We start from the raw sequence: 25071 nt of genomic DNA, 5'->3' as shown, positions 1-25071 counted from the left end.
ATTAACCCCTTCCCAGTCAGGACAATTCAACAAATTTGATTCCAGATTTATTAGGCACCTGTTGTGTGTAAGGCTGGGGAGCAATGCTTCCCCTGGGCCCCAGAGGCTTGTACCTCATGGCCCATCTTGGGCAGAGTCTCCTGGGGGAGGGGTGTGAGTTGCCCTGGGTGGGGGAGATAGATCAAGGCTGGCCTGGGGTGCCTGGTGCCAGTCCTCCAGGATGAAGGAGCGGCAGGGCCTGGCAGAACAGGTTCCTCGTCTTGGGAGGGAGGAGGAGGAAGCAAGGCATGTTAACTCCTTGGGAGCCGGGGGGCCGTGCCCACAGCCCGGGTCCTTAAAGGCCAACCTCGCCCCAGTGGGAGACAGGACCCCATGGGGGCCGTGTGGGATGGTCCGGCCAGACTGGTGGGCTCCTTCTTCCCAAGGGAGGCAGCGGTCGGGCCACAGGAAGCCCCTGTCCGTCAGTGAGGACCCCTGGGAGCCTGGGGTTGGGCTGGCCCATCCCGGGTGGGCGGGTGGCGGTGAGCTGCTCACATCTTTTTCTTCATCTTGCCCTTCCGGCTGCCCCCTGGCCGCCTGCCGAAGGCGCTCTGCCGCAGCTCCTGGGCCCGGCGGCGGTTACGGGCAGAGAGCTGCTTGAGACCCCCTCGCTGCAGGAAGCGTTGCTTCTCCGCTCGGCGGCGCTGCTTCAGGATCTGCTGCTTGTTCTTCAGCTCTGAGCGCACGCGCCCACGGGGCCCTGACATCCCGCTGGTCCCCGGCGTCCGGCCCGCTGATGCCCCTGCGGGGACACAACCGAGGGGGGTCACTAGGCCGCCCCTTCCCAAGGCCCAGGAAATAAAGGAACCCGCCCTGTCACGCGGCGGGGAAAAGCCCAGCCGGGGACTTGAATGCCTTCTCTCCATGTGTGGTGCTCTTGCCGGTGTCTCACATCTGGTCCATTTACCCCCTGGGGCTCTGAGGCTGCAGGAAGGGGCCGGTGGGGGGAATAATCTGTGCCAGTCCTTCTTCAGACACTAACTATGTGAACCCAAGCCAGTCACTGGCCAAGGCCCTGTGTGCCTCAGTTTCCTCTTCTGTAAAATGCAGGTGTTGCCCAGATGCCCTTTGAGAAGCCTTCCTGCTCTAAATCTGTACCCCTAGGATTCCTCCTGGCACTGAGGACAGCACTCCCAGGAGAGGGAAGGGGGGGTACCCCAGGCAACCCCTGGCCCTCAAAAGTCCTCTCTCTTCCCTTCTCCCAGTGATCCATTGGCCCCCAAATGGGTGATCCATCTCCAGAGGGAGATGAAGACCCGCTAGGGTGGGGCAGCTCTGGTGAATGAATCAATGATGATGATGACGATGAATGAACTTCAAAACCACCCCATAGGGGAGGCCCTATTATTATCACCATTTCATAGATGAGCAAACAGGCTCAGAGAGGGCACCAGCAGCCATTGAGTGTCTGAGGTAGGATTTGCGCCCAGGTATTCCTGGCTCTTATTACACGGGGTAATGGTGTTCTAGGTAAGGAAACTGAGGCACAGAGAGGCTGGGGTCTCTAGGGGGCCCAGGATCAGACCCCGGCTGCCAGCTGTCCCCAGGCCCCACCTCCAAGGACAGCCCCTATCAGTGACGCCCCCTCTCCACGATCTCCCAGGCCTTCTACCGCCCAACTCCAACTATTCCTGTCACCATTTTAAGGCCACCTCAATGGTGGATAGAGAGAGAGCAGCTGATCCTCCCCCAGGGAATCCCAGCCTCCCGCTTTGCTTTCACATCTCTGGGCTCACATGTCTGTTTGGGGTCCCCCCCGCCCCCAGCACAGAAGAGGCTTCGTGTCCCGCCTCCCTCACCCAGCCCAGAGGCAGCCCCCCCACAAGCCACCGCTAAGAATTAAAAATAGAAACCGAAAGCCAAGGGTGTGAAGGAGCCCAGAGCTGCAGAGACAGAGGAACATGGGGAGCCGGGGAGACGAGGAGACATGCAAAGGGACAGAGAAACGGGGGAGGGGAGAGGCACAAGGCAGAGAAACATGGAAAGGGGGAGATACAGAAACGAGGGCACATGTGTGACGTCTGGCCAAGAGACGGAGGGGGAGGAGGAGGAGACAGAAAAGGGCAGCTGGGAGCAAAGCCCACAGCCACACACATGCAGAGGGAGGACCCCGACAACAAAATGGATGGACAGGAGGGAGGCAGACACCTGCATGTGCGCGCGTGTGTGCACGTGCACACACACACACACACACACACACACACACACACACACACATACCCATAAGAGGCCAGAATAAATAGAGGCTTCTACGTGGCTGCTGGGTGCAGTGGGGAGGAGCAGGGCCAGAGCCTCGTTCTGCTCCCCTGCAGCCTTAAAACACTTGAGGGGCGTCATGAAGACACTTAATGATAAGAGCTGACACCCCTGGGGCACTTGAAGGTCTGCAGACCCTCTCATTCTGTCTCACACCAGCCCTGGGCGGGAGGGGCTACTGTTAGTCCCACTTTGCAACTTTGCAGATGTGAAAACTGAGGCTGGGAAGTGACCGTGACTCGCCTGGGGTCACAGAGCTAGTAAGAGGGGGACTCCAGGTCTAGCGCTCTAACCACTGTGTCTGGCTGCCTCACTGTGCCCCCGAGACCCTTGGCTACCCTTGGCTGCCCTTGGCCAGCACAGGGACAGAAGATAGCCGTGGGATGGCACATAGCAGAGAACCCTGGAGAGAGAAGCAGGGGCTACTATGTGTCTACCTGGGCAGACAAGCCCTTGGGTGCTTGGGCTGGGGGGTGTGGACGCCTGGGAGAGATGCCCTCGTGCCAAAGGTTTGCCTTGGAAGTCCCCAAATCAGAATCAGATCCCAACAGCTGGAACAAGAGTGAGACCCCCCAATCCTGGAGGGGCTCGGCAGGGGCTGGGAGACCACAGTTAAGGGGGTTAGAGAAGAGGGAGGAGGCCGCGGGGGCCCTGCCAACACTGGGCTCCTGTGACAATGTCTGCGTAGGGGGGGTGGGCACGTTCGCATCTGCCCGATGCAGCAGGAAAGTGCCCCCCCGCTGCCTGGTCGGGCTGAAGGGCGCCATCGCCAAGCTCCTCTGGACAGATTCTGGGGGAGGGCCAGGACGCCAGTAGGTGCCATGGGGCTCATGCAGGTGCTGGGCACGAGGCATGAGGGGAGAAACGACCCAGGCCAACAGCAGGAGCCCAAGCTGCATCTTCTGGGAGAGAAAGCCTTGGCCTGGGGCTCCCTAGTCTCAACCCCCTGATTTTCTCACTGGGTGATACGGGCAAGTCATTCCCTACTTTCTCTCAGTTTCCCTACCCATAAGGAGGTGGGCAGACACACTGGCCACTGCCCTACCTCACCTCAGTTGTTGCTCAGGCCACCTCCCAGGGTCCCAGCATTCCCATGGGACATGCCCAAGGGCCGCCCCACCCAGGTCAGTTCCCTCACCTCTCCCTCTCCCTCGGCCTCGGCCTTGATTCCAGCCTCGCCTCTCGGCCTCTCCCTCCTCCTCCGAGTCCCGGTCGCCAATCTTGTGTTTCTGCTTCCACTTCTGATACCTGAGACGGGCGGTTAAGGAGATCCCGGGATGGAGAGGAAGGCACCTTGGGGACCTCAGATGAGGAGGCCTACAGGGGTCAAGGAGGGTCTTGCTCAAGGGCCCCAGGGAGGATGTGGTGGAATCAGGATCTGAACCTGGCTCCAGACCCAATTCTCTTTGCACTCTGCCCGAGGGAAGCCTCCAGGCAGCGATGCCCCCTGCCCCATTCCCCAGTGCTGGGGGCCCGGCCCCGAGCCGTGGAAGGGGGAGCTGGAGGAGAGCCTAAGAGCGGAAAGAGATGGATGGGCAGCCCCCAAGCGCCCTCACACCCACGCAGAGGAAAGGATACAGATCTCTCTTGTAGGAGCTGCTGACGTATCTGCCACTCTCTGTCTTTATCTTCTTCTTGTCCTCCTGGCCTGTATTCCCCACAAACCGCTTCTTCTTACGGTCCCTGGGGTGTGAAAGGGGGAGGGGAGACGGAGCTGAGCAGGCTCTCTGGGCACTGACGGGGCTGGGAGCTGAGACAGACTCCCCCCGCCCGGTCCCGGCCTTACCACTTCAGCAGCTGTCGGCCCTTGGTCAGGGTGTGGGACTCATCGCCCATGAGGTCGAGGACGGCGCTGGACGCCTGCTGTTCGAAGGCGCTGCCCTCACCACCAATGCTCAGGCTGGAAGGGAAAGGACGGGGGTCTGTGAGATGAGCAGGCGTGGTACCCCCCCCCCCCCCCGTGGGCCCTGGCCCCAGCCCTCCCTGGCACTGCCCCTCACCCCCGCTCGCTGTTGAAATCCTTGGGCCGGTAGGGAATGTAGAAGTCCTCATCGCGGTGCTGGGGCGTCTCCTTTCGCCTCTTCTCCTGGCCTGGTGCCGCAGGCCGCCGTCTCTTCCGGCCCAGCACCTCTGTGAACACATCCTGGGGAGGAGGACCAGAGCCAAGCTGACTGGCTGGTTGGCTCCCCCCCCCCGGATGTTTTTCCTTCCCCCAGCTTAACCCTGCCCTTTAAGAGTCTAACACCCCGCTCTTGGTCTGTGTGTGCCAAAGGACCCTGCCTCGGGACACCAGTGAGGTCCAGGTGTGAGGCCTGGCTCAACTCCTGCCTCCTGAGTGAGCCGGGCCAGGGTGTCCTCTCTGGGCCTCAGCCTCAGCCGTGCCCCAGTGACCTTTCTAGCCTCCTCCCCCCGCTGGGCATCCGCTGATGCCCAACACAGATCAGCAGGGGGGTAGGACAGACAGACAGATGAGAGGACAGACAGCTGGCAGGATACAGATGGACAGACGGATGGCATAGTTATTAAGCGCTTCATGGGGGCCGTGGAGACCGTGTTCCCCCCTGAACCTCTTCCTCCCATTCTGAGGGAGGCCGGCCCCCAAATAAGGCCTCCCGGTGGTTACGTGGAACTGAACTGAGAGCACTTTTGCGCCTCCCTCCCAGCCCGGCCCTTGTGGTCCCACACTCTGGGAATCTCCTTGCACGTTCTGAAGAATCATCCCGCTCTGTCTCCCTCTTTGTGCCAGGCCTAACAGTGGTAATGGTGATGATAACTAGGATCTGCACACGGCTCTAAGGTCCACAAAGGTCACGTGAGGTAACGATCCCGGGAGACAGGTGCTATTATTATCCCCATCTTACAGAAGAGGAAACCGAGGCAGCCAGAAGGGAAGTGACTTGCCCAGGGTCACACAGTTAGGGAGTGTCTGAGGCTGAACTGGAACTCAGGTCTTCCCTGTCTCCCTGGGCCACCCAGCTGTCCTGATCGGCCTCCTCCTCAGGCCCCATTTCATCACCCCCAGGGACTCTGGATCTGTACCTCTACGTTCTCCTCCTCCTCCTCTGGTTCCTGGCTCTTCTGGGGCTGGGGGACCAGGCCGGGCTGTGCCTGCTGTCGCTCCTGCTGCACCCGCTGGAACTTGGCGATGGCCTTGTGGTCTCGCTTCCGCTTGGCCCGCATCACCTGGCTGCCTGGGTCCCGGGTGTTGGTGTTGATCTCAAAGATGGTCTGGGGGGGCCAGGAAGAGCAGAAGTCCCTTAGTGCTGCTGCTGCCTCATCCCTGGGCCGGGATGAGGATGGGGCTGGCACTGGCAACCACTTTTTTTTTGTTGGTGGTGGTGGGTTTTTTTGTTTTTGAGAGGCAATGGGGGTTAAGTGACTTGCCCAGGGTCACACAGCTAGTAAGTGTTAAGTGTCTGAGGCCGCCTTTGAACTCGGGTCCTCCTGAATCCAGGGCCGGTGCTTTCCCCACTGTGCCACCTAGCTGCCCCCCTGGCAACCACTTTTTGGTGGCTGCTGTGTCAGACCCATCTCCTCCAGGAAGGCCACCAGGATTGACTGCACATGGCTACACTCATGCCACTCTAATCTCTCTTTTATCTGGATCCCCAGTGCTTAGTGTTCCGCCTGGCACAGAGTAGGTACTTAATCAATACTAATGGATTATGGTCTAGGCTGCTGCCAGGGGAGCCTGAGAGGCTCAGGGACTTTGCGGGGTCACAATGCCAGGACATATCCCAGGTCTGACTTGACCCCAGACCAGCTCTCTGGGTACTGTGCCAGGCTGCCTAAGGAAACAGGAATCAGAAAGAACATACAAACAAAATGAAAGACCAAGTGGGGTGCTCGAGAAGAGCTGAGAAAACATGGCATGGGGGTAGGGCCCTAGAATCCTCAGGGCCTGGGTTCAAATCCTGCCTCAGACTCCTACTAAGGAGTGCGACTTAGGACAAGTCACTAAAGCTCTGTGCCTCAGTTTCCTCATCTCCAAAGCAGCTTCTTCTAGCTTAAAATCGGAGGCAGTGGGAGGCCTACGGGTATGAAACACTGCGTACAGTATTAGCCTCCGCTAACCGATTTGTTGCTTTTGCTGAAGTGTTTTTTATTTTCTTTTAAAATCTTTGTTCCTGGGCAAACCTCGCTGGGCAGGGCCAGGAGGAGATACATTAGTGTGTGTCCTTGGGCAAGTCATGGAATTCCCTGAGCCTCAGTTTCCTCATTTGTAAAATGAGTGTTGGCCTCCGTGGCCTCTACGACCCTGTCCAGCTATAAACGTAAAAGCTGAGGAGCCTGGGATGAAGAAAAGCGGCTGTGAGCGCTGAGCCACTTCTGGGGCCTGGACTGGTGAGCACGTGGATGGTACAACCTGCAGCCGAGCCGTCTCTAAACCCATCCTGAGCCCCCCCCAGCCAGGCCGAGCCGTCTCCACTTACAGTCCGGGATCGGTAGTTCTTGATGCTGTCCACGAGCTTCATCCTCTGCAGCTCCTCATCCTCAAACCGGGAGCCTGGAGGCAGGCAGAGGAAGCCCGTCAGTGCCCTGCCCGGTCTAGGGCTCCCTCTCCCCCAGGGAATGTGAGGGGGACTCACTGAAGAGGGGGTGCAGGCCCAGGAGAGTGGGGTCCAGCTCCTTGGCCCTCTTGATCGACTCAGGGGAGGGCCCTGGCCGAGAACGCACGTACTGCTTGTGGGCATTCTCGGCCACCCGTCGCAGGCTCTGGAGCTCCGAGGAGACGTCGTGGTCTGTGATCAGGCGGCACTCCTCGTCGTCCACCACGCTCCGAGGCACTCGGCCCAACACACCATCTGGGCTGGGCTCTGGGGAGAGCCGAGACTGAGTAGGCCCATCCCTGACCCGCCTCCCAAGCTCCTCGTTCCCACCTCCCAGAGCCAGAAGGGAGCCATAAGCCAACCAGATCCGACCCCTTCATTCCACCCATGAGGAAACTGAGGCAGGCGGAGGGGAAGTGATTTGCCCAAGGTCACTTAGTGTCTGGGGCAGGAATGGAACCCAGGTCTTTCTGACTTCAATCCTAGTGCCCCATCCATTTGGCTGCATTCACTGATGGATCAAAGAAGCAAGTTCAAATCTTGCCCCAGACAGTTGCTAATCTGTATGACCCTGGGCAAGTCACAGTCACCAATGTCTGCCTCAGCTTCCCCATCTGTGAAATGGGAATAATAAAAGCACAGACCTCCCAGGGTTGTTGTGAGGTTTGGATGAGACGCTGCACAGTGCCTTGGACACCCTTAAAGCTCTAGGGAAACTCTGGCTGTGATTACTAACTTATCGCTAATTAAGCCCAGTGGCCCTCTCCTGATGGTCCTAGTGGCTCCAGCACTTTGTACAGTTTGTCCTGATTCCTCCACACCCTTGCTTCCCCCGTCAGGATGCAAACTCTTTGTAGGCAGAACTGATTTTTGACTGCCTATCCCCAGCCCCTACTGTGTGCAGTGCCAGGCACACAGTAGGCACCGTATGCATGCCTGCTGACAAAAATAGAATCTCTCTGATAAAGAGGCACCATAGTACGGTGGAAGGACCCTGGGCAAAATGAAGAGGTCTGGGTGGAATGGCCCTAAAGGAACCGCCCCCCCCCCCCAGGCCTCCATCTTGGGGAGGGGTCTGGGCTGGCCCAGCTTCCCCCCACTCCTGGCTATGCCTCTTCCTGCCCAGCTCTCTGCTCAGGCCTGACAGAAAGCTTGCTGCCTTCCAGCTCTTCAGTCTGAGAATCTCCTGTATTCTTAGACCATCTCAGGAGGGAGGGTCAGGGGTCACTCCATGTCTTCGGAGCCCAGACAGATGAACCCAGAGTGGGGGAGGGGGGTAAAAGTAACCTGTTGGATACAAAGACTAGAGGGCACATTCTGGGGATCAGGCTCCCCCTCCAGTCCTTCCTTCGCTACTACATTGGCTTCTATGCAGTGCACTGGATGGAGCGCTCGACATGCCTGAGCTCACCTAGCTGTGTGACCCTGGGCAAGTCACTCCCCCTCTGCCTGCCTCAGTGTGCTCCTCTGTGAAAGGGCAATGACAGCACCTCCCCCTCCCAGGGGCCGTGTGGATCAAAGGAGACCATGTTGGTAAAGCACTTGTGCCTGGCACCAGGAGGTACTTAATCCATGCTTTTTCTTCCATCCTTCCCCCCTTCCCTCCAGGATTTTAGGGTGAAGTCAAGCATTAAGTAAGTGCTTACTGTGTGCCGGCACTGAGCTAAGGGCCGGGGGTACAAACATGAACAACAAGACAATCTTTGCCCTCAGAGAAGAGTTCACCTGCAAAGGGAGGAGGGCGGGGAAGGCAGAGGGGAGGAGCGGGGAGGACTCACCAAGCATTAGCAAACATAGCCCTGGCCTGTGCAGGCACCACTGTACAGACTCCTGCTAAGAATCCCTCCACCAGTGCACTGCTCTGTGCCTCCACTCGGCCCATGTGGGGCCATGCCCCAGGTCTTCCTGACAGGCCACTTCTCAGACATGTTATCCCATCTACCTCGTGCCTATTCAAAAAGCCTGCTGTGGCTCCCCAGTGCCTCTAGGACTGAGGCCCAATTCCTCAGCGTGGCATCTGCGGCTGACGGACAACCTGGCCCCAAGAGAAATGACCAAGTGCTTCCTGGGCCATGGCGTTGGGCAGGGGCCAGCCAGGGGCCTTGCCCTCCACCAGGAGGCTCAGCTTCCTTCCTCGCCACACAGGGCCTCGTCAAGCACCGAACACTATCCACCTGGGAGGGCTTCCTGCGGCCCGGAGAGCCCCAGCAGAAGAAAGGAGCCTTTGTCCCGGGGAGGACGCCATCCACAAAGGCCCCATTCTCCTGTCGCGGAGCTCTGGGCTGGAAATGACCTTTTTTCCCTCCCAGTCCCATCCTAAGCTCTCGGGGGAGGGGAGAGGGGCAGGGCAGGGGCCTCCTTCCCCACTCCTGGATCCCAACAACCTCCCCAGGCCCCTGGCCCCTCCCTGGCCCAGCTACCTGAGGGCTTCTCATTGGGGATGGCATGGGTGAGCGGGCGGCCCAAGAAGAGGTGAAGGTCAAAGACATAGGGGACTTCATCGGGGGCTACCAGGGAATAGGCTGTGCCACTTCGGCCCGCCCGGGCCACACGCCCTGCAGGAAGGAGATTAAAGGGGTTAAAGGGGGGACATCAGGATGGCCTGACGCAGCTGAGAAGCCAGCCCTTTCTGTGGGCCCTCGGGCCGTCACTTCAGCTTCTCCGTATGCAAAATGGGGATAATTTCTGCTCTGTGAGGTTTCAAAGGGCTGCCGGGAGGACAAAACAGACATGGGCATTTTGGCAAAGCTAAGAGGGCACATGAATCACAGCTTCTACCAGGCTCAGTAAGGCCCCTGGCTACCTCCATGGTAACCCTGACTCTCCAACAGGCTTTTAGAATATAAAATGTCAGGGCTGGAGGTGCCTCCAAACAGGGAAGGTCAGGACTGGGAGGGGCCTTAGAACAGGGGATGTCAGGGTTGGGAGGGCTCATAGAACAGGACATGAGAGCTGGGGTGGGGGTGGGGGGGCTTTAGAACACAGAATGTCAGGCCAGGGCTATCAGAGCTCATGCTCACCCACTCGATGCAGGAAGAGCTTGCTCTTGGCAGGGAAGTTGTAATTGATCACATTGTCCAGTAGCGGGATGTCCAGGCCCCGGGCAGCCACATCGGTGACAATGAGGGCTGAACATTTGCCGTGCACAAACTTGGCCAGGTTGATCTTGCGTGCTGTCTGGTCCAAAGAGCTGTAGATGTGGGTGCAGCACACGCCTTCGGTGGTCAGCAGCTGAGGGAGAGGGAGGGAAAGATGGTGGGGATGGCCAGAGACAGGGATACGGGAATCCCCATTTCCTACTTTGACCCCAAGAAACCAAGCAATCAATGAACCAACAAACGTTTACTAGATACTTGTTACAGACCAGAAGCTGCACTGGGGGAACACAAATGCACACATGAGACAGTCCCTGACGGGGGTCAGGGAGGCAGAAAGACTGGGGGGGAAGCCAATACAGTCACAGATCAGAACGTGTGTCAGGGCGCAGGCATGCAGACACATGTGGCACATTCATGAGCTAAGACGTGTGTACACATGATAAATGCATGTGTGCAGTGTTGTATAGGTGTGACATGTTGAGTGTGCCATGTACCACACATGTAGAAAATGCAGGCACCCATGAACAGTGAGCATGGGTTTTGACGTGTTGTGTGCACGCGTGACACAGGTGTGTGCATGCATGGCAAGTGTGTGGTGTGTGTTTATTAGACGTGCACAGTGCACACACATGCACACACACATCAACCGCCCCCCCCCCCCCAAAGCTGGCCAATGAGATCAGTGTAAGTGCCTGCCCAGCATCCCAGGCCAGGCTGTGCTGAGGAGATGCCTGCCCCCTGGTGGCGCTGCAGGGAACTCTTCCCTGCTGCTCCATATGGACAAGGGCCGGCTCTTTCTTGCCTCCCCAAGGGCTCACCTCTTTGAGGTACTCGGCGTGGTGCTTTGTGGCCACGAAGACCACGGTCTGGTCCTGGGGTCGCACAACGGTGCGCAGGAGGTGGAGGAGCACGGCGGGCTTGTCGTCCTCACGGATGTGGAAGAAGGCCATCTGACATGTGGGGGAGAGTGTGAGCGTCCCGCAGCTGCCAAGTCACCTCCCTCTCTGTGCCTCAGTGTCCCCCTTTGATAGAGGAGCTAAAGCCACATGTCTGTGACTGTGAGGATCAATAGTGACAGGCAAGAGCACAGGCCCTGACCACTGATTTCCTGGGCTGGGATCTCCCTTAACAATGCAGGGGGGTATTGTCTCTCCCACCTGGAGCTGTCCAGGGCACTAAAGGTTAAGTGATTTGCCCAGGGTCACCAGCCAGCGTGTGTCAGAGGTAGGACTTGAACCCAGGTCTCCCAGGTCCAAGTTCCCCATCCATTATGGACTATGGCCTCAAGTTCAAATGGGATAAAAGACATGAAAAAGTGCACACTGTCAAGGGTCTGATGCAGGTTAAGGGCTGGTTGTTCTTTCCATCTGTGGGCCTAGACTAGGCCTCTGCCCCCCCCCCCCCCACGGGCGGCTCGGGTGGCTCCTCTCTGTTCTTCCCTGCAGATGCCCAGAGGAAGCCCCGGAGGCCTGAGAGGGGCTGGGCAGGGCTGAGGACCTCACCTTGAGCTGCTCATTGAGTTTGGTGTCCACATCCAGACGAATCAGCACCGGCTCCGTGAGACCTGGGGGAGGTCACGGAGTGAGGAGGGAACTGGGGGGAGGACAGGTCGAAGGGGGCTGCCCAAGGATGGGGCGGGGAGGGGCCTCAGCAGGTCACCCCATGCCCACCCACACTCACCCAGGAACCTTCTTTCTCATTGGCTCCCATTCCACCCAAGGGAGTGTGACAAGGGTGAAGATGGGGCGTGCATGTGGGCAGGCTGCTCACCCGCTCGGGCAAACTCCACGAGAAGCTTGGGCAGCGTGGCAGAGAAGAGCACAGTCTGGTGGTCCTCGGGGAGACGGCTGATGATCTCCTGCAGCTGCTCGGCAAAGCCCATCTCAAAGAGCCTGGGGGAGGGGAGCAGGGAGGGTGAGGAGGCTAGGCCTCCAGCACGCAGCCAGGCCCGGACCTGGGCCAGAGGAGGAAATGACGCCTCCCCTCTGGGGGTCTACACACACATCTAAGTATTCAGAGAATCCACACACAGGCAGACATCATCTCATTTGAGCCACAAGCATCCCAGAGGGAGGGGCTGGGATTATCTCCCCCCCCCCTTTTTTTTTTTTAACAAATGAGGACCTGAGGCTGAGAAAGGCCAGGCCTTGTCTGTCCTGGGGCACACAGGCTGGAGCTTCCTGACTGTGGGTCTGGTGTTCAGTGTCCCCTTGCTGCCTGACATGAACAACAGTCACACACAGGGGAGTCTGGGGGCGGACAGCTGGGGGATCAGGAAGGCAGTGTGTGAGCTGTGTCTTAAAGGGTTCTAGAGCTATAGCTAAGAAACCCTGGCCAGCTTCCTTCAGTCTCCTCCTCCCTGCCCTCTCTACCCTGCCAGGGTCAGTAAGGACAGGCCCAGATGGGCGCAGGCACAAGGGCTCTCTGCAAACTCAATAGATGTGCGGATACAGGGGCCTGTTACAATGGGGAAGGGAAGAGGACGGAGGTGCTGCCAGCTAGAATCCAACACAAGCCAGGGGAGCCAAGCGAGGGAGCCCCAACTCTCCTCCCAAGAACCCTCTCCTCCGTGCTGCTGGAGCCGCTGGCCCCGCCTCACCTATCTGCCTCGTCAAAGACAGCATACTGCACACTCTGAAGTTTCAGATTCATCTCCACAGCCACGTGCATCAGACGCCCAGGGGTGGCGATGATTCTGCAATGGGACGACCCCCTCCATCAGCCCTGGCAGCCCCAGCCCCAGCCTCCCCCTCACCCAGGGCCCCTCCCAACCACAAACTGAAGGATGTCTGGCATGCAGGGGAGGGGTCTGAAGTCCGCCCTCTCCCTCTGCACACTCACATATCTGGGTTCTCATGTAGTGCTGCAAACTGGTCTTCCATCCTGCAGAAGAGAGAAAATGGGAGTCTCCATGTCATGCTAGGAAGGGCACCCAGCACCAACCTGGATTTGGGAACCCCTAGAGCCAAACACCCTGGGAAGAGAACTGGCCTGAGAATCACAGGACCTGGTTCAAATCCTGATTCTTAAGCTTACTTCTCATGGGTGAAATGAAAGGACTAAAAGAAAGAGGTTCCTTGAGCTTCAATCCTATGACGCTTTTGAAACCCAAGCCTAGACAACATGAAGCGAGAGGCAGTCCAGAATAAAGACCCTCGGTGTAGAAAAAGGTATCCCAAGGAGGAGGACAGGTTAAATACATACAGAAGTCAAGAAGGGGTGAAATAAACCCATGAATGAAAAATCCAAACTGAGCTGATAATGATACAGGTACCCAGTGCTCAGCACCCATGATGAGAACAGCATGCTTAAGTCATCAGCTCTACAAGGCAGCCCCTGCTCAGCCCAAATCGAGAGAATTCAGCCTTCTTTCTACACGTTTCTCTACCCAGCTCCAGACAGCAACCAAGCTGTCCTGGGCTGAGTGCACCACCTGCTGGTCAGTCCCAAGAACTGTCTGGCCTGTCACCTCTTCCCCACCACCTCCTTTCTTCCCTTTCCAAAGAACAGTTACGTACCCCCCACACACACACACACACACTTTTCTTCCACCTTCTCCCTAGCTGCATCAGATAAATGTTGCCCCTTTCTGTCTGTGCTGTCCAATCCCACCCTCCGCTCTAAGTGTGGTCAGCAGGCCTAAGAGTAGCACCAGGGATGTAGCCTGATCAGGGAAGAGGAAACCCACAAGTTTTCAGTCAAACACCACAAAGAATGGGGGGCCTCGACAATGAGAGGATGGCAGGGCTGTGCCTTAAACAACGAGAGGGAGGGTGCGGCTGAAGAGAGAGGGTTGGCCCTGGCATCAGGACGACCTCCACTCAAGCCCTGTCTGATACATGCTGGCAGTGTCGTTCTGGGCAAATGTCTTAACCTCTCAGTGCTCCAGTGGAAAGAGTACTGGATTTGTTGCACCCTAGGGCTTGGGTTCCGATCCTGCCTCTGCCAGGTGTGGGAGCCCCTTCTACAACCCGTAAGATGCAGCCCGAGGCCCAGGCTGGGGGAGGGCTTTGCCTTGGGTCACATGGCGAGTTACACGAGAGATGGTGCTTGAACCCCGGCCTCCCTGGTGCCAAATCCAGCACTCCGTTCATTAAGCCTCCAAGGTGGGGGGGGGGGGTGTCTCTGCTCGGGGGCTGGTGAGCTTTGTCCATCTGTGACTCTTTGTGACAAGGAAGTTGGAGGGGGTGCTAGGGCAAGAATGCAAGGGTGGATTTGGAAACAAAGGAAGGACGGAAGTTACTGAGAAAGGAATAACGGCTGAGAGAGGCCGAGAGGAGGGGAGGGGAAGGACGAGGACGCTGAAGGAGCTCTTACTTGTCTCCCCCAAGTATCAGGGCTGTCTTCAGGCCGGTGAACTTGCCCAGCTGTGGAGCAAAGGAGACAAAAGGTGAAGCCAGGCCTCCCCTTCTCTACCCTCCCGGCTCCTCCAGGCCCCTCCCGGCTTCACCATATAGACAGTGCTCACTTTATATAAATTCACACTATGCAAATTCAACTTTTTGTCAAGAATTCTGAAAGAAACACGCATTCCAAAGACACCTATGTTAACTTCACTGTATAGGACCGGGCTCTTTCTGCTCCCTGGCTCAGCTTGGCTCCATAGCCCCCCCCCCCCCCAGTACAACTTTCCAAGTGAAAGCAGAGCAGCCATGTGGAGAGACCACCAGCACTGTCACTGGTGGGCCGGGGGCTTGGCTTGGGATCTCCTGAGGAGACCTTTGTTGTGTCTCCCCGCCTCTCCCCGGATGTTCTCTCTCAGTTCTAGCCAGGTCCCCGCATGGCAGGACCAGGCCCCCTTCCTGCCTCTCTTCCTCCCTCTTCTACATGCAAGGGCAAATCCACATTACATAAAAATCACTTTACATCGAGGTCTGCAAAATAATGTGGCCACTTTGGCAAGCGCCGTCTATGACTGGCTTCCTTTGGAATCTCTTTGTCTCTTACTTTATATGTTTAAAGTGAAAATACTGAGCCAGGGCCCTAGGCCTCACCTGACTGCCCAAGGGCTGAGGACACACCGAAGGTGAAGCATACCCCCTGCAGACCCTGACCACCGAGCCCCGCCCCACTCACCTCCTTGGTGAACTTCATCGTCTGCAGGGCCAACTCCCTCGTGGGCGAGAGGATAAGGGCCCGGGCGCCGGCCTGGGCGCTGTGGGCCTTGAGCTTCTCAAACATGGGAATGAGGAAGCAGGCCGTCTTTCCGCTGCCTGTCCGGGCCATGGCTACCACGTCCTTGCCATCCAGGATCACGGGGATGGTCTGCAGGAGGGAGTGCACAGGGTCAGAGGCAAAGGAGGGATGTCACCACTGTTCCCATTACCTTCATCCCCCTCAAGCCTAAGCCAGGAACAGGGCTGAAGAGGGGATGAGAGACAGTGATGTGGGGGGAAAAATACTGGTTATGGAATGGGCTGCTTGGACTTCAGGCAGGGGCTGAGGGCTCCCCAGGGACGGCTGAGGTCCCCTCGACCCTCCAGTCTGTGCCCGTGTGAGCCTCGGCCCGGGCTTGTTCTACCCATGACCTTGGCCAAGTGCTCTCATCGTGGCTCCCATCTCTAGGGAGAGGCTGCGGTCCTGCCCTTTTCAGATAGGATAATAGAACCTTTGCCCTCTGTCCCTCATGGGCCAGCCGGGAAGTAAGCACTGGCTAAGCCTGCACTACATGCTACACAGCCACTGTGATGTAACACAGAGGGCAGGGGAAGCACCAGGACATGCTGGCTGACCGCCTGCCTGAAGAGAGAACCAGCTCTGCAGCCGGGAAGACCAGGGTTCAAGTGCTGCCTTCAACCCCGACTGACTGTGAAAAATGGCCCATCTCTGAGGCTTCAGTGCCAGGGGCATCTTTTAATGTGATAAATTTCAGGGCAGGCGCTGATAGGCCTTGAGAGAGTGAGTTTCCTTACCTGGGAGTCCCGTACCATCACATTAATGAAATCACAGGTGCAAAGTGGGGGTGGGCAGGGGAGGACTGGAAATGAGAATTATTATTCTTTTTATCACTCCTTGGTTCCAAGTTAGGGGTTGGCAAATAGGGGCTTTATCCATACTCAAGTCTGGCCTGATGCCCACTGGGTCTTCAGAGCGAAGACTGGTGTGTTTCCCCACTCCAGCCCCCTGGGATGGCTGATGGGGGAAGAAGAGAAGACCCAAGGTCACTGGGCAGTACTGATGGAGAGTAAAAAAGCCCGGGACCATGAGTCAGCAGAGGCCTCCTGGGGTAGCACAGGGGTGTCCAATTCTTCCCAACTTGGGTCACTTGTGGCTGGGGGGGGGGTCCCCGGTATAGCAGACAGAGAGCTGGCCTCAGAATCAGGAAGGGCTGGCTTCAAGTCACACCTCTGATGACCCTGGACAAGTCACTTAACCACCCAGTGTCCCAGACCACTCTTTGAGACTGGAAGGTCCAGAGGAGGTGCCAATCTGTCTCGAGGAAGGAGCTCTTCACTGGGAATCCCTCCAGCCATAAAAGTACAAATTCAGAGTCCACAGAGCCAGGTTCTAGTCCCGGATGTGCTAAACTGACCTGCTGTGGGACACTGGGCAAATCTGGCCTTGGTTTCCCCACTAGTAAAAATTGTACAGTAGGCCCAGCCTCCTGGAAAGGGTTGTTTGGAGGACAAGAAGGTAAATGGACAGATAGAAGAGGCTTTTAAAGTAAATGAAAGTGGGTGTCCATTGACAGGGTTAGACCCATTGTCATCAGGGAGGGGGTGTCATGACTGGCAGTGAAGTCAATTTAAGTGAGGCAGGGCTGTGCACTCTCTCTTCCAGAGCCTCTGGGTCCAGGGTGACTGGAGATGGCCCCATGCCAGGGGAGACCTTGACCTTTTTAAGCTAAGGTCTTTTGAAGGTCTCACCTTGACTGAGGCAACACCCATTCAATGATTAAGGCTAGGTAAGAAAGGAGGCAAAGAATGGCCTCTTTTACCTAGCAAAAAAATAAAAATAAAAATCAATCAATCAATCAATCAATCAATCAATCTGGGAGGAGGAGACCCTCAGGGTTTCTGGCCAAAAACAAAAACAATTTCCATTCACATTCACTCTGAACCATCAAAACCCAAACAATGACCAAGTGAGGCTTGCCTGGGGCCTGTCATTGGCCACTGGGTGAGAGCCTCAGTGATGTGGGTTTGAGGCACCATCCATAAGCTCCACTGGAATCCCAGTAGGCTTTAGCAAAGGCTGGTTTTCCAGTGCCCTGGTTCAAGAAATCACACAGATGAAGCGACGCGGGGCAGAAGAGTTTATTGTCCTGGTTTGTTTGCTTTTCTTTAACGATTGGATAAATAAGTACGGAAGAGAACAAAAACCTAGCTGTAACCCCTAAGATGTCCTGCGAGGTTTCAGCAGTCAAAATATATGGGCTCCTTTAGGCAGAGCACCCCCAGGTAAGAGGGTGATTCCCTGTGTGGACAGAGGGAGAAGAGGGAGGGAGGAAGGGAGGTTGTTTGAGTTGAGTAAGTTGTTTTAAAGGAAGGCAGCAGAGTCAGTAGCTAGAGTTGCTCTTGCAATCAAGAAGCCCCGGCTTCTCGTCCTCTCGGACCCAGTGTAGCCTCTTCATGCTCTAGACAGCTCTCTATGAGTTACAGAGAATGTGTTGACCTGCACTGGGGGAGAGCGTTTCCTCACTTGGGCCATTCTCTGTATCAATGAAGGCAAGAGTCCAGTCTCATTCCTCTTCCCATTTTAAAGGGAACTGAGCCTAAGAATCCCTCCTTTCCTTCTAAAAATGGAGAGAATGAGCTGGACCGGGGACCACAGGACGGGGACGTCTCAAGAAGGGACACAAGGAGCTGGGGTTCCCTCACCTTTCTCTGGATGGGCGTGGGCACCTTGTAGCCCTTCTTCATGATGCCTTTGAAGACGGGGTAGCTCAAGCCTAGGGGAGACACCAAAGCTCATCAGATCCCAGAACAGGGGCAGGAACCCAAGAACCTCAAGTGCCGGGGCCCTCCCCCTCGACCCTCCCCTCCATCAGGGGTACGCCCATGCTTTACCCTATTGTTTCATGCTGCACTATCAATTTTGTTACCTGACAAACAGCAGAGCACAGTGGGTAGAGAGCTGGTCTCAGAGTTGGAAAGACCCCACTTAAACCCCATGTCCAGGGTCACCTTGGGCACGTTACTTATGCACTCAAGGCCCTCCTGGGTCACAAAATTACAGATCCAGCACCTAACCCTATATTCAGTGCCTGTGTGCGCACACATGCTCACACTCATACGCATGTTCACTCTCATAGACACACTTTCACACATATATCCATGGTCACTCTTGCACACTAACACACAATCACACCATCTCACACTCATACACATGCTCATTCTCAGTCTCACTCACATATATCTATGATCACTCTCGCACACTGACACACTCACATATACACACAATCACACACACAAGCAGATATGCTCACTCATATACATATTCACTCTCACTCACACAGCTCACACACTCACTCACACAGCCATGATCCTTCTCTCTCTCTTTCTCACACACACACACACACACACACACACACACACTGACTCATATACATGTTCGTTCTCAGACACACTCTCCCTCACACAGACACACCCTCTATTCTAGCTCCAGTATTCCTGGGCAGGCCTCCCCCCCCCCCCCCCCCCCCCGCTACAAATCCTCCCAGTTCAGCTCTGACATCCCCCGAAATGCTCCCTCATCACTGACCTCTTCCTTTTCACCCCCCCCCATAGGCATAGCCCACTCTCAACAGATTTCATCTTCATTGGTCCCCGATGGTGGCATGTGAGTCCTGACAACTCAACCAGACTATGAGCTCACTGAGGGCAGGAGCCCATCCTGTGCTTCTCTATACACTGCATGGGACCAGCAGAGGCACTCGATACTCACCCCATTAGCTTCCCTGATGAACACCCGGGTCCCCAGGCCCTGCTGCCCACAACCCACCCAGGCTGGGCCTCCAGCTTTGAGCTACCACATGAGCTCCCTCTCTGTGGCCCCACAGCAAACTCACCCATGGACTGGAAGCCTCCAGACTTTTTTTTCTTCTTGTTTTGGGCACGAACCATTTCCTGGGTGTCAGGCTCGACATCTGAGGCAGCTTCCGAAACAGGGAAGGCAGGCAGGGGCTTACCCAGACCTGGCTGTTGTAGAGAGCAAGAGACGGGATCACCTGGGGACCACTCAGGTATCTGGATGTGCCACGGAAATCAGAGAGGGGGCACAGGCAGTGGAACAGCCATGGCTGGCGGGACAGGGGACAGAGCGGGAGGGAGGGGGAGAGTCAGGCGTGAGCAGACAGCTCTGCCCCTCCAAGCAAGCTGACTCATTTAAAGCACCTCTCATGGACATCTGGCCCTACTCACACAGCTTCTGTGGCCCCCTACTGCCTACAGAATGCAGACCAGCTTCTTGAGCTTGGCATTCAAGGCTCTCCAATCAATATTTATTGGGTCACCGTGACTGGCAAGGCATTGCATCCTCCCAATCTTTCCTGCTAGCCCTTTCCAACAAACCCTTGTCATACTGGTGTCTTCACTAATCCTACTAGAGTCCAGGGCAGAATCCCGATTCCTTCCCCACAGGGTTAGTGACTTCCCTCCCTAATTACTTTAAATGCCTGCATATCTTTTGTGTGTGTGGGGGGGGGGGGGGAGGATTTCCTCACCGGAAAGTTCCTATACTCCTGCCTCTATCCCTAGCGCTCTCTCTCTCTCTCTCTCTCTCTCTCTCTCTCTCTCTCTCTCTCTCTCTCTCTCTCTCACACACACACACACACACACACAAGCACAGAGACTTATCTATGTGAGCATGTGTCATTCCATACATTAACATGTAAGCTCTCTGCAGAAAGGGGATCACTCATTCTTCATCTCTGGATTTCCAGCACCCAGCATATAGCAGGGGCTTAATAAATGCTTGCTAACTGACTGACAGCGTGACTGTAAACTCAGTGACAGGGGTTGTCTGGGCTCTGCTACTCCATCCCCCTGTGCATCCATGGGCAAGTTTCCTCATCTGTCTAGACTGGGACAATTAGCCCTTCCCAGCCCACCTTTCAGAGATGCTGGGAGGAAAGACAAGTGACCGGCATTTGTGGTTCACAAGAGGATCGTGGTTATTAATTCATTTCATTCTCACCACAACCTTGAAAGGTAGGTGGGTGCTATGATTATGCCCATTTGAAAGGTAAGGAAGCCGAAGCAGACAGAAGTTAAGGGACTTGGCCAGGGTCACACTGCTAGGAAGCATCTGAGGTGAAATTGGAACTCAGGGGGGCAGGTAGGTGGTGCAGTGGATAAAGCACTGGCCCAGGATTCAGGAGGACCTGAGTTCAAATCCAGCCTCAGACACTTGACACTTACTAGCTGTGTGACCCTGGGCAACACTCACTGCCCCACCAAACAAACAAACAAAACAAAAAAGAAATTGGAACTCAGGTCTTCCTGACTCCAGGTCCAGGGCTCTATTCACTGCAGGACAAAATAAGTAAACTTTAAAATGCCAAGCAAAGTCTACCTCAAATGGTTGTAGTGGAAGCACTTTGTAAACCATAGATGTTACATGACTACCACCCTGCCTTGGACAGTTAGTAAGCATTTATTAAGCACCTACTATGCACAACGGTGTAGACACAGAGGCAAAAAACAGTCTCTGCTCCCAAGAAGACAACATGCAAGCAAGGGTCGGTTGGAGAGGATCTCAGGGAAGATAGGAGAATTAAGGGGCCTGGGGAAAGGGGTTTTAGCTGGGACCTGGAAGAAGCCAGGGAGGCCTGGGGGATAGAAATGAGAAAGGGGAAAATTCCAAGGAAGGGGAGGTAAAGAAAGGCCTGGGGTCCCGACCTCTCCGTGCTCTAGGGCAAAGCTTCTTAAACAGTGGGTCTTGACCGTATATGGGGTCGTGTAACTGAATGTAGGGGGCAGGAAAAATTCGGCAACAGTAAAAGGTTATGTATACCTATTTTATAGACCCAGGGTCGCATAAAAATTTCTCGGGCGAAAAGGGGTCGCGAGTGGAAAAAGTTTAAGAAGCTCTGGTCTAGGAAGCCGCCTCCCACTGTAAGTTGCAGAGAAGGAGGCTTTCTGCACTGGTAGAGGGAGTTTGCTCCCCTGGGAAGTCTCCACTATAAGTAATGAAACCACAGGTCTAGTGACCCCCATAAACCAGCTAGTGTAATGCGCCAGCTCTCGGAGGGCACCCCAGCAGATCGGGGTTCTCCCCAGCAGCGGACCCGCCCCGCTTAAGGCCAGCAGCTGATGACGTCAGTTACTCTCCCAGCTCCCTACTAAACACCCCCCAACTACCCCCCCCCCGGAAGCACGCGGATCCCAGCGGCTACTTCTGATTGGCTGGGGAGACAATGACCCCGCCTCGTCACTGAGAAGTGGCCAATGAGGTTCGGGACAGGAAAAGAGCCGGGCCCTGGGCTCCGAGCCTGGCCCGGCCGGGTGCACTGGGGCCCCCGCGCGCCTCGCGGCCCGTTCACTCCCGGGCTGGGGCAGGTTCCCCGGTCCCTCGCTCCCACCGCGCTCCCTCCCCCTTCCCTTTTTCCTTTCCCTTCCCCTCCCCGTCCCCTCGGCCGCTCACCTTCCGGGCCAGGGCGTCCCCGCCTCCTTCGGGCTGGATCTCGAAGTCGCTGTCGCCCATGTCGCTGTCGCGGGACTGGCGGGAGCCATGTCCACGGCCGCGCCGCGAGCCCCTGGCCTTGGCCCTGATCATGACTGATCTGGGTCCGGGCTGGGAGCGCGGTGAAGCCACGAGGACTGGGCTACGGGCGCAGGCGTGCGCTAGGGGCGGGCCCTCCACGCCGGGCTGTACCAAGGGCCGGGGGGGGAGGAGGAGGAGGAGGAGGAGGCGGTGCCGGCGCAACCGCGCCCCGCGCAGTCCCTCCCGCCGGAGGGGCGGGGGCCGGAGTTCATCCCCCGGGCGGGCCGCGCCTAGAACCGTCCTCCTCGCCTTCTGGCCGGGGGTCCAAGCGGCGCAGGCCTTGGGGAGGGCGGGGCGGGGCCTGACCTCCCCCCTCCTCCTCGAGAGAATGGTCGAGTCCTCGGCGCTCTTTGCTACCAGGGTGGCTGAGCTTGTTTGGGGCACCCTCCGGGCCCAGTGTAACTGGGCATCCGGGGACCTCCAGGCCAGCGAGTTCTTGCTCCCCCTAGGTAAGCGCCCCGGACGGGGGTTAGAGGGAGCCCCGGGCATCGCCTGCGCCTCCCAGTCCTTGCCAGGGGGGGGGGGGGCTGCGGGCTAGGGCTTCGCTATGCAAGTCCTTGCAATGAAGTGCACGCTTGGAGGAGGGGCCAGACCCGAGGAGGGAAGACGGGGTGCAGGGGAGGCCGGCCGAACCCTGCCGCGGAAGCCTGCGGACATTCAAAGAAAGATTTGAACTGAAGGAGGGATGTTGGGGGAAGGGGTCTTTGGGGCTGTACTTTATATATTAATCACAAAGATGACTTTGGGGGAAGAGAAAGCCCCTGAAATGTCCGAGGCTTCTTTGGACATCTTCCTCTCCCGTGCATAAGTCAAAGTGGGATCCCCCAGCAGCTGGTGAGGAATGCAGCCCCCGGGATGCCCATGAGGTGCTAGATCCCGGCGCCACGAGACCTGCTTCTCCTGCTCTTCTTGGTTGTTTCTTTGTTTCCTTGTTTGTTACTTTGTAACAACAGGCCTTTCCTGTCTGTCTCCCCCTCTCTCTCCTAGCAGCCTAGTGAGCGGGCAGAGGCAGGTACTGTCTGGGGGGCTTCGAGCCCTACCAGCTGCACAGAGGGTGAAGGGAGGCTCTGGGTAGCCACCCTCAGCTTAGGGGCCATTGATTGGATCCCGTGTGGCACAGGGCACAGAGAATGGGACGGCACCCAGTAGAAGGGGGGATTAGAACCCAGAGGGCCTCTTGTGGAGTGAAGCCCCCCTGGGGCTGCCTTGTGATTTCAGATTCAGCAACATCATGAAGACCTCTGTAGAGCTCACCATCAATGGAATTCAGGCCCTCCAGCTGCAGCACAAAGGCCGAGGGGGCTACCGGGTCAAGTCCAGCACATCCTACGTGGATGAGACTTTGTTTGGCAGGCCTGCAGGGGCCCGGCCAGCCCCACCAGAGTTTGACCCTCCTTGGGCAGAGAAGGCGGGATCTGGGAAGGCTGTTCCATTGACCCCTAATTCTGAGGGTGCAAAATGGCACCTGAATTCCCACTCATCCAGAGGAAGCAGCAGTGCCCCGCCCCATACCCCCAGGAAGAAAAATAAATACAGGTAACAGCAGGATTGGGAATGGGCTGAATGTCTGACAGGAAGGGGACCTGAGAGGTCATCTAGTCCAACCCCTTCATTTTGCAGATAGAGAAAACAGAGGGTCAGACAAGGGAAATGATTTGCCCAAGGTCACAGAACCAGTTTGATAGTTGAGTCAACAAGCATTTATTAAGCACCTACTATGTGGTGCAGAAGATGGGTCACTGTGCCTAGAGTCAGGAAGACCTGAGTTCAGATCCAGCCTCAGATGCTTATTAGCTGTGTGATCCTGGGCAAGTCACTTAACACTGATTGCCTTCCCCACACACCCCCTCCCCCAAATGCTTGGGGAGCCCTTTGCACACGTTGCCCCATTGCATCCTCACAACAGCCCAGCACGCAGCACAGTGCCAGGCACATAGTAGGGGCTCAGTAATGATCGTGGTAGGTGTTATGATCATCTCCACTTTACAGATGGGGAAACTGAGGCTCTGCCACGTTGAATTCTGTGCCCCTGAGTATCAGGGGTGAGATTTGAACTCGCTCCTCCAAGGGTGGCCACACTGCCTTCCTTGTCCCCCAGAGTGAGGTGCCCCTCCAGGATCCTTTCTGAGACTGTGGGATTCAGGGCCTCTGTGGAAAAGCCACTGGCTCTGGAGCTCAAAGACCTGGGTCCAGATTCCTGTGTCTGGGCTGCTCGTTCCCTTGGTGATCCTCTATTTCCTCATCTGTAAAATGAGGCCGTTGGAGCTTCTGGCCTCCGTGGGAGCCCCCGGGAGTGGGAAGGCCCTGGTGTAGGAGGCGGCCACGGCCTAGGCCAGGGCACCAGTCTGGAAGCGAGCAGCCCACGCCCCTTCCTCTCTGATATGGACACAAACTCCCCTCCTGTAGCCTCTGCCCCGCTGACTTTACCCAGCAGATGTTCCAGAAGAGGCCCAGGGTGGCCTCCTTGGCCCTGTGCTTCCCCCCTCACGCTCTTTTCCATCCTTTCCCGCCCCAGGCTCATCGGGCACACACCGTCCTTCTGTGATGAGACGCTCTTTGGCTCTCGAGAGGAGGGCCCCACCTGGGAGGCACCGTGGATGAAGAAAGAGGACACTGCAAAGCTCCAGCCCCTCCTGTGGACCCCACCGGCAGCACCCTGGACCAGTCGCTCCCCCCGTCCCAAGGAGACCCCCCTGCGGGCCATTCACCCCGTGGCTTCCTCTGAGCCAAAGAACAGAAGCAAGTCAAACGTTTGGCAGAGGCCCTTGGGCAGGACGGAATCCCTAGGCCCCCTCAAGAGGGGGTTCTCCCGGTCACTCACCCACCTGAATGCCTCCCCCGAGGGGCACTCCCTTCCCACCAGTCCTCCCCACCAGAGGGGGCAGCAGCAGGCCTGGGCCCAGACAGCTGCGGTTACCTTCCGGAGCCCACTGGTGACCCCCAGGGCTCGTTCCATCAGCCTCTCAGAACCAGCGACTCCCCGGAAGTATCTGACTACCCCCAAGCCAAAGCCACCCTGGAAGTGACTTGTGACCCTTGCCTCTATGTCAGCCCTGGGAGCACAGACTGGGACAGGGCCGTGGGCTTGTTCCAGGCTTCAGTCTTATCCCCCCTCATAAGGGTGGGAAGGGAAGGGAGCCTCTGCAGACCCCCAGTCCTTGAGAACAGGCCTGCCTCATTCACATGCATAGAGGAGGCCCCCGTCCTCTGAGAGAGATGGGCCTGGTCCTCATTCTACCTTGTCCCCTTGTGCATAGCTGGAGGGGTCACCCTGCTACCCAATAAACCCTACTGTTGCCAAGCCATGGAGAAGGGTCTTCTCTCTCTCCACAGTGTTTCCAGTGCAGAATCCGTGTCCTCCTGCCTTTGGGTGACTCCCCACCAAAGCTTCAGGGGTACTGAGGCCTTCATGCCTACTTGAG

The 25071-nt window shown here is 56.9% G+C and overlaps 2 protein-coding genes across 2 annotated transcripts; one reads left to right on the top strand and one right to left on the bottom strand.

Annotated features, from left to right (window-relative positions):
• Window positions 1-34: 34 nt before the first annotated feature.
• DDX54 (DEAD-box helicase 54) lies at window positions 35-21765 on the bottom strand. The gene is made up of 20 exons (XM_043990211.1): window positions 21530-21765; window positions 18954-19083; window positions 17764-17834; window positions 15020-15208; window positions 14261-14310; window positions 12785-12826; window positions 12543-12638; window positions 11714-11835; window positions 11446-11507; window positions 10762-10893; window positions 9866-10076; window positions 9266-9400; window positions 6885-7112; window positions 6729-6802; window positions 5335-5523; window positions 4296-4438; window positions 4082-4195; window positions 3874-3978; window positions 3434-3543; window positions 35-781 (listed from the first exon to the last, which is right to left on the bottom strand). The coding sequence occupies exons 1-20, from the start codon at window positions 21659-21661 to the stop codon at window positions 531-533; spliced, it is 2586 nt and encodes an 861-aa protein (XP_043846146.1). The 5' UTR covers window positions 21662-21765; the 3' UTR covers window positions 35-530.
• A 141-nt stretch (window positions 21766-21906) lies between these two features.
• RITA1 (RBPJ interacting and tubulin associated 1) lies at window positions 21907-24950 on the top strand. Its single transcript, XM_043990251.1, has 3 exons — window positions 21907-22098; window positions 22868-23185; window positions 24165-24950. Exons 2-3 carry the CDS (start codon window positions 22881-22883, stop codon window positions 24673-24675), a joined length of 816 nt encoding a protein of 271 aa, XP_043846186.1. The 5' UTR covers window positions 21907-22098; window positions 22868-22880; the 3' UTR covers window positions 24676-24950.
• The last annotated feature ends 121 nt before the right edge of the window (window positions 24951-25071 follow it).

This window comes from Dromiciops gliroides, chromosome 1 (genome assembly GCF_019393635.1).
Source record: "Dromiciops gliroides isolate mDroGli1 chromosome 1, mDroGli1.pri, whole genome shotgun sequence".
Classification (NCBI taxonomy): domain Eukaryota; kingdom Metazoa; phylum Chordata; class Mammalia; order Microbiotheria; family Microbiotheriidae; genus Dromiciops; species Dromiciops gliroides.
The sequence above is the reverse complement of the archived record's forward strand: the minus strand, read 5'-3'. Positions and strand labels throughout refer to the sequence as shown.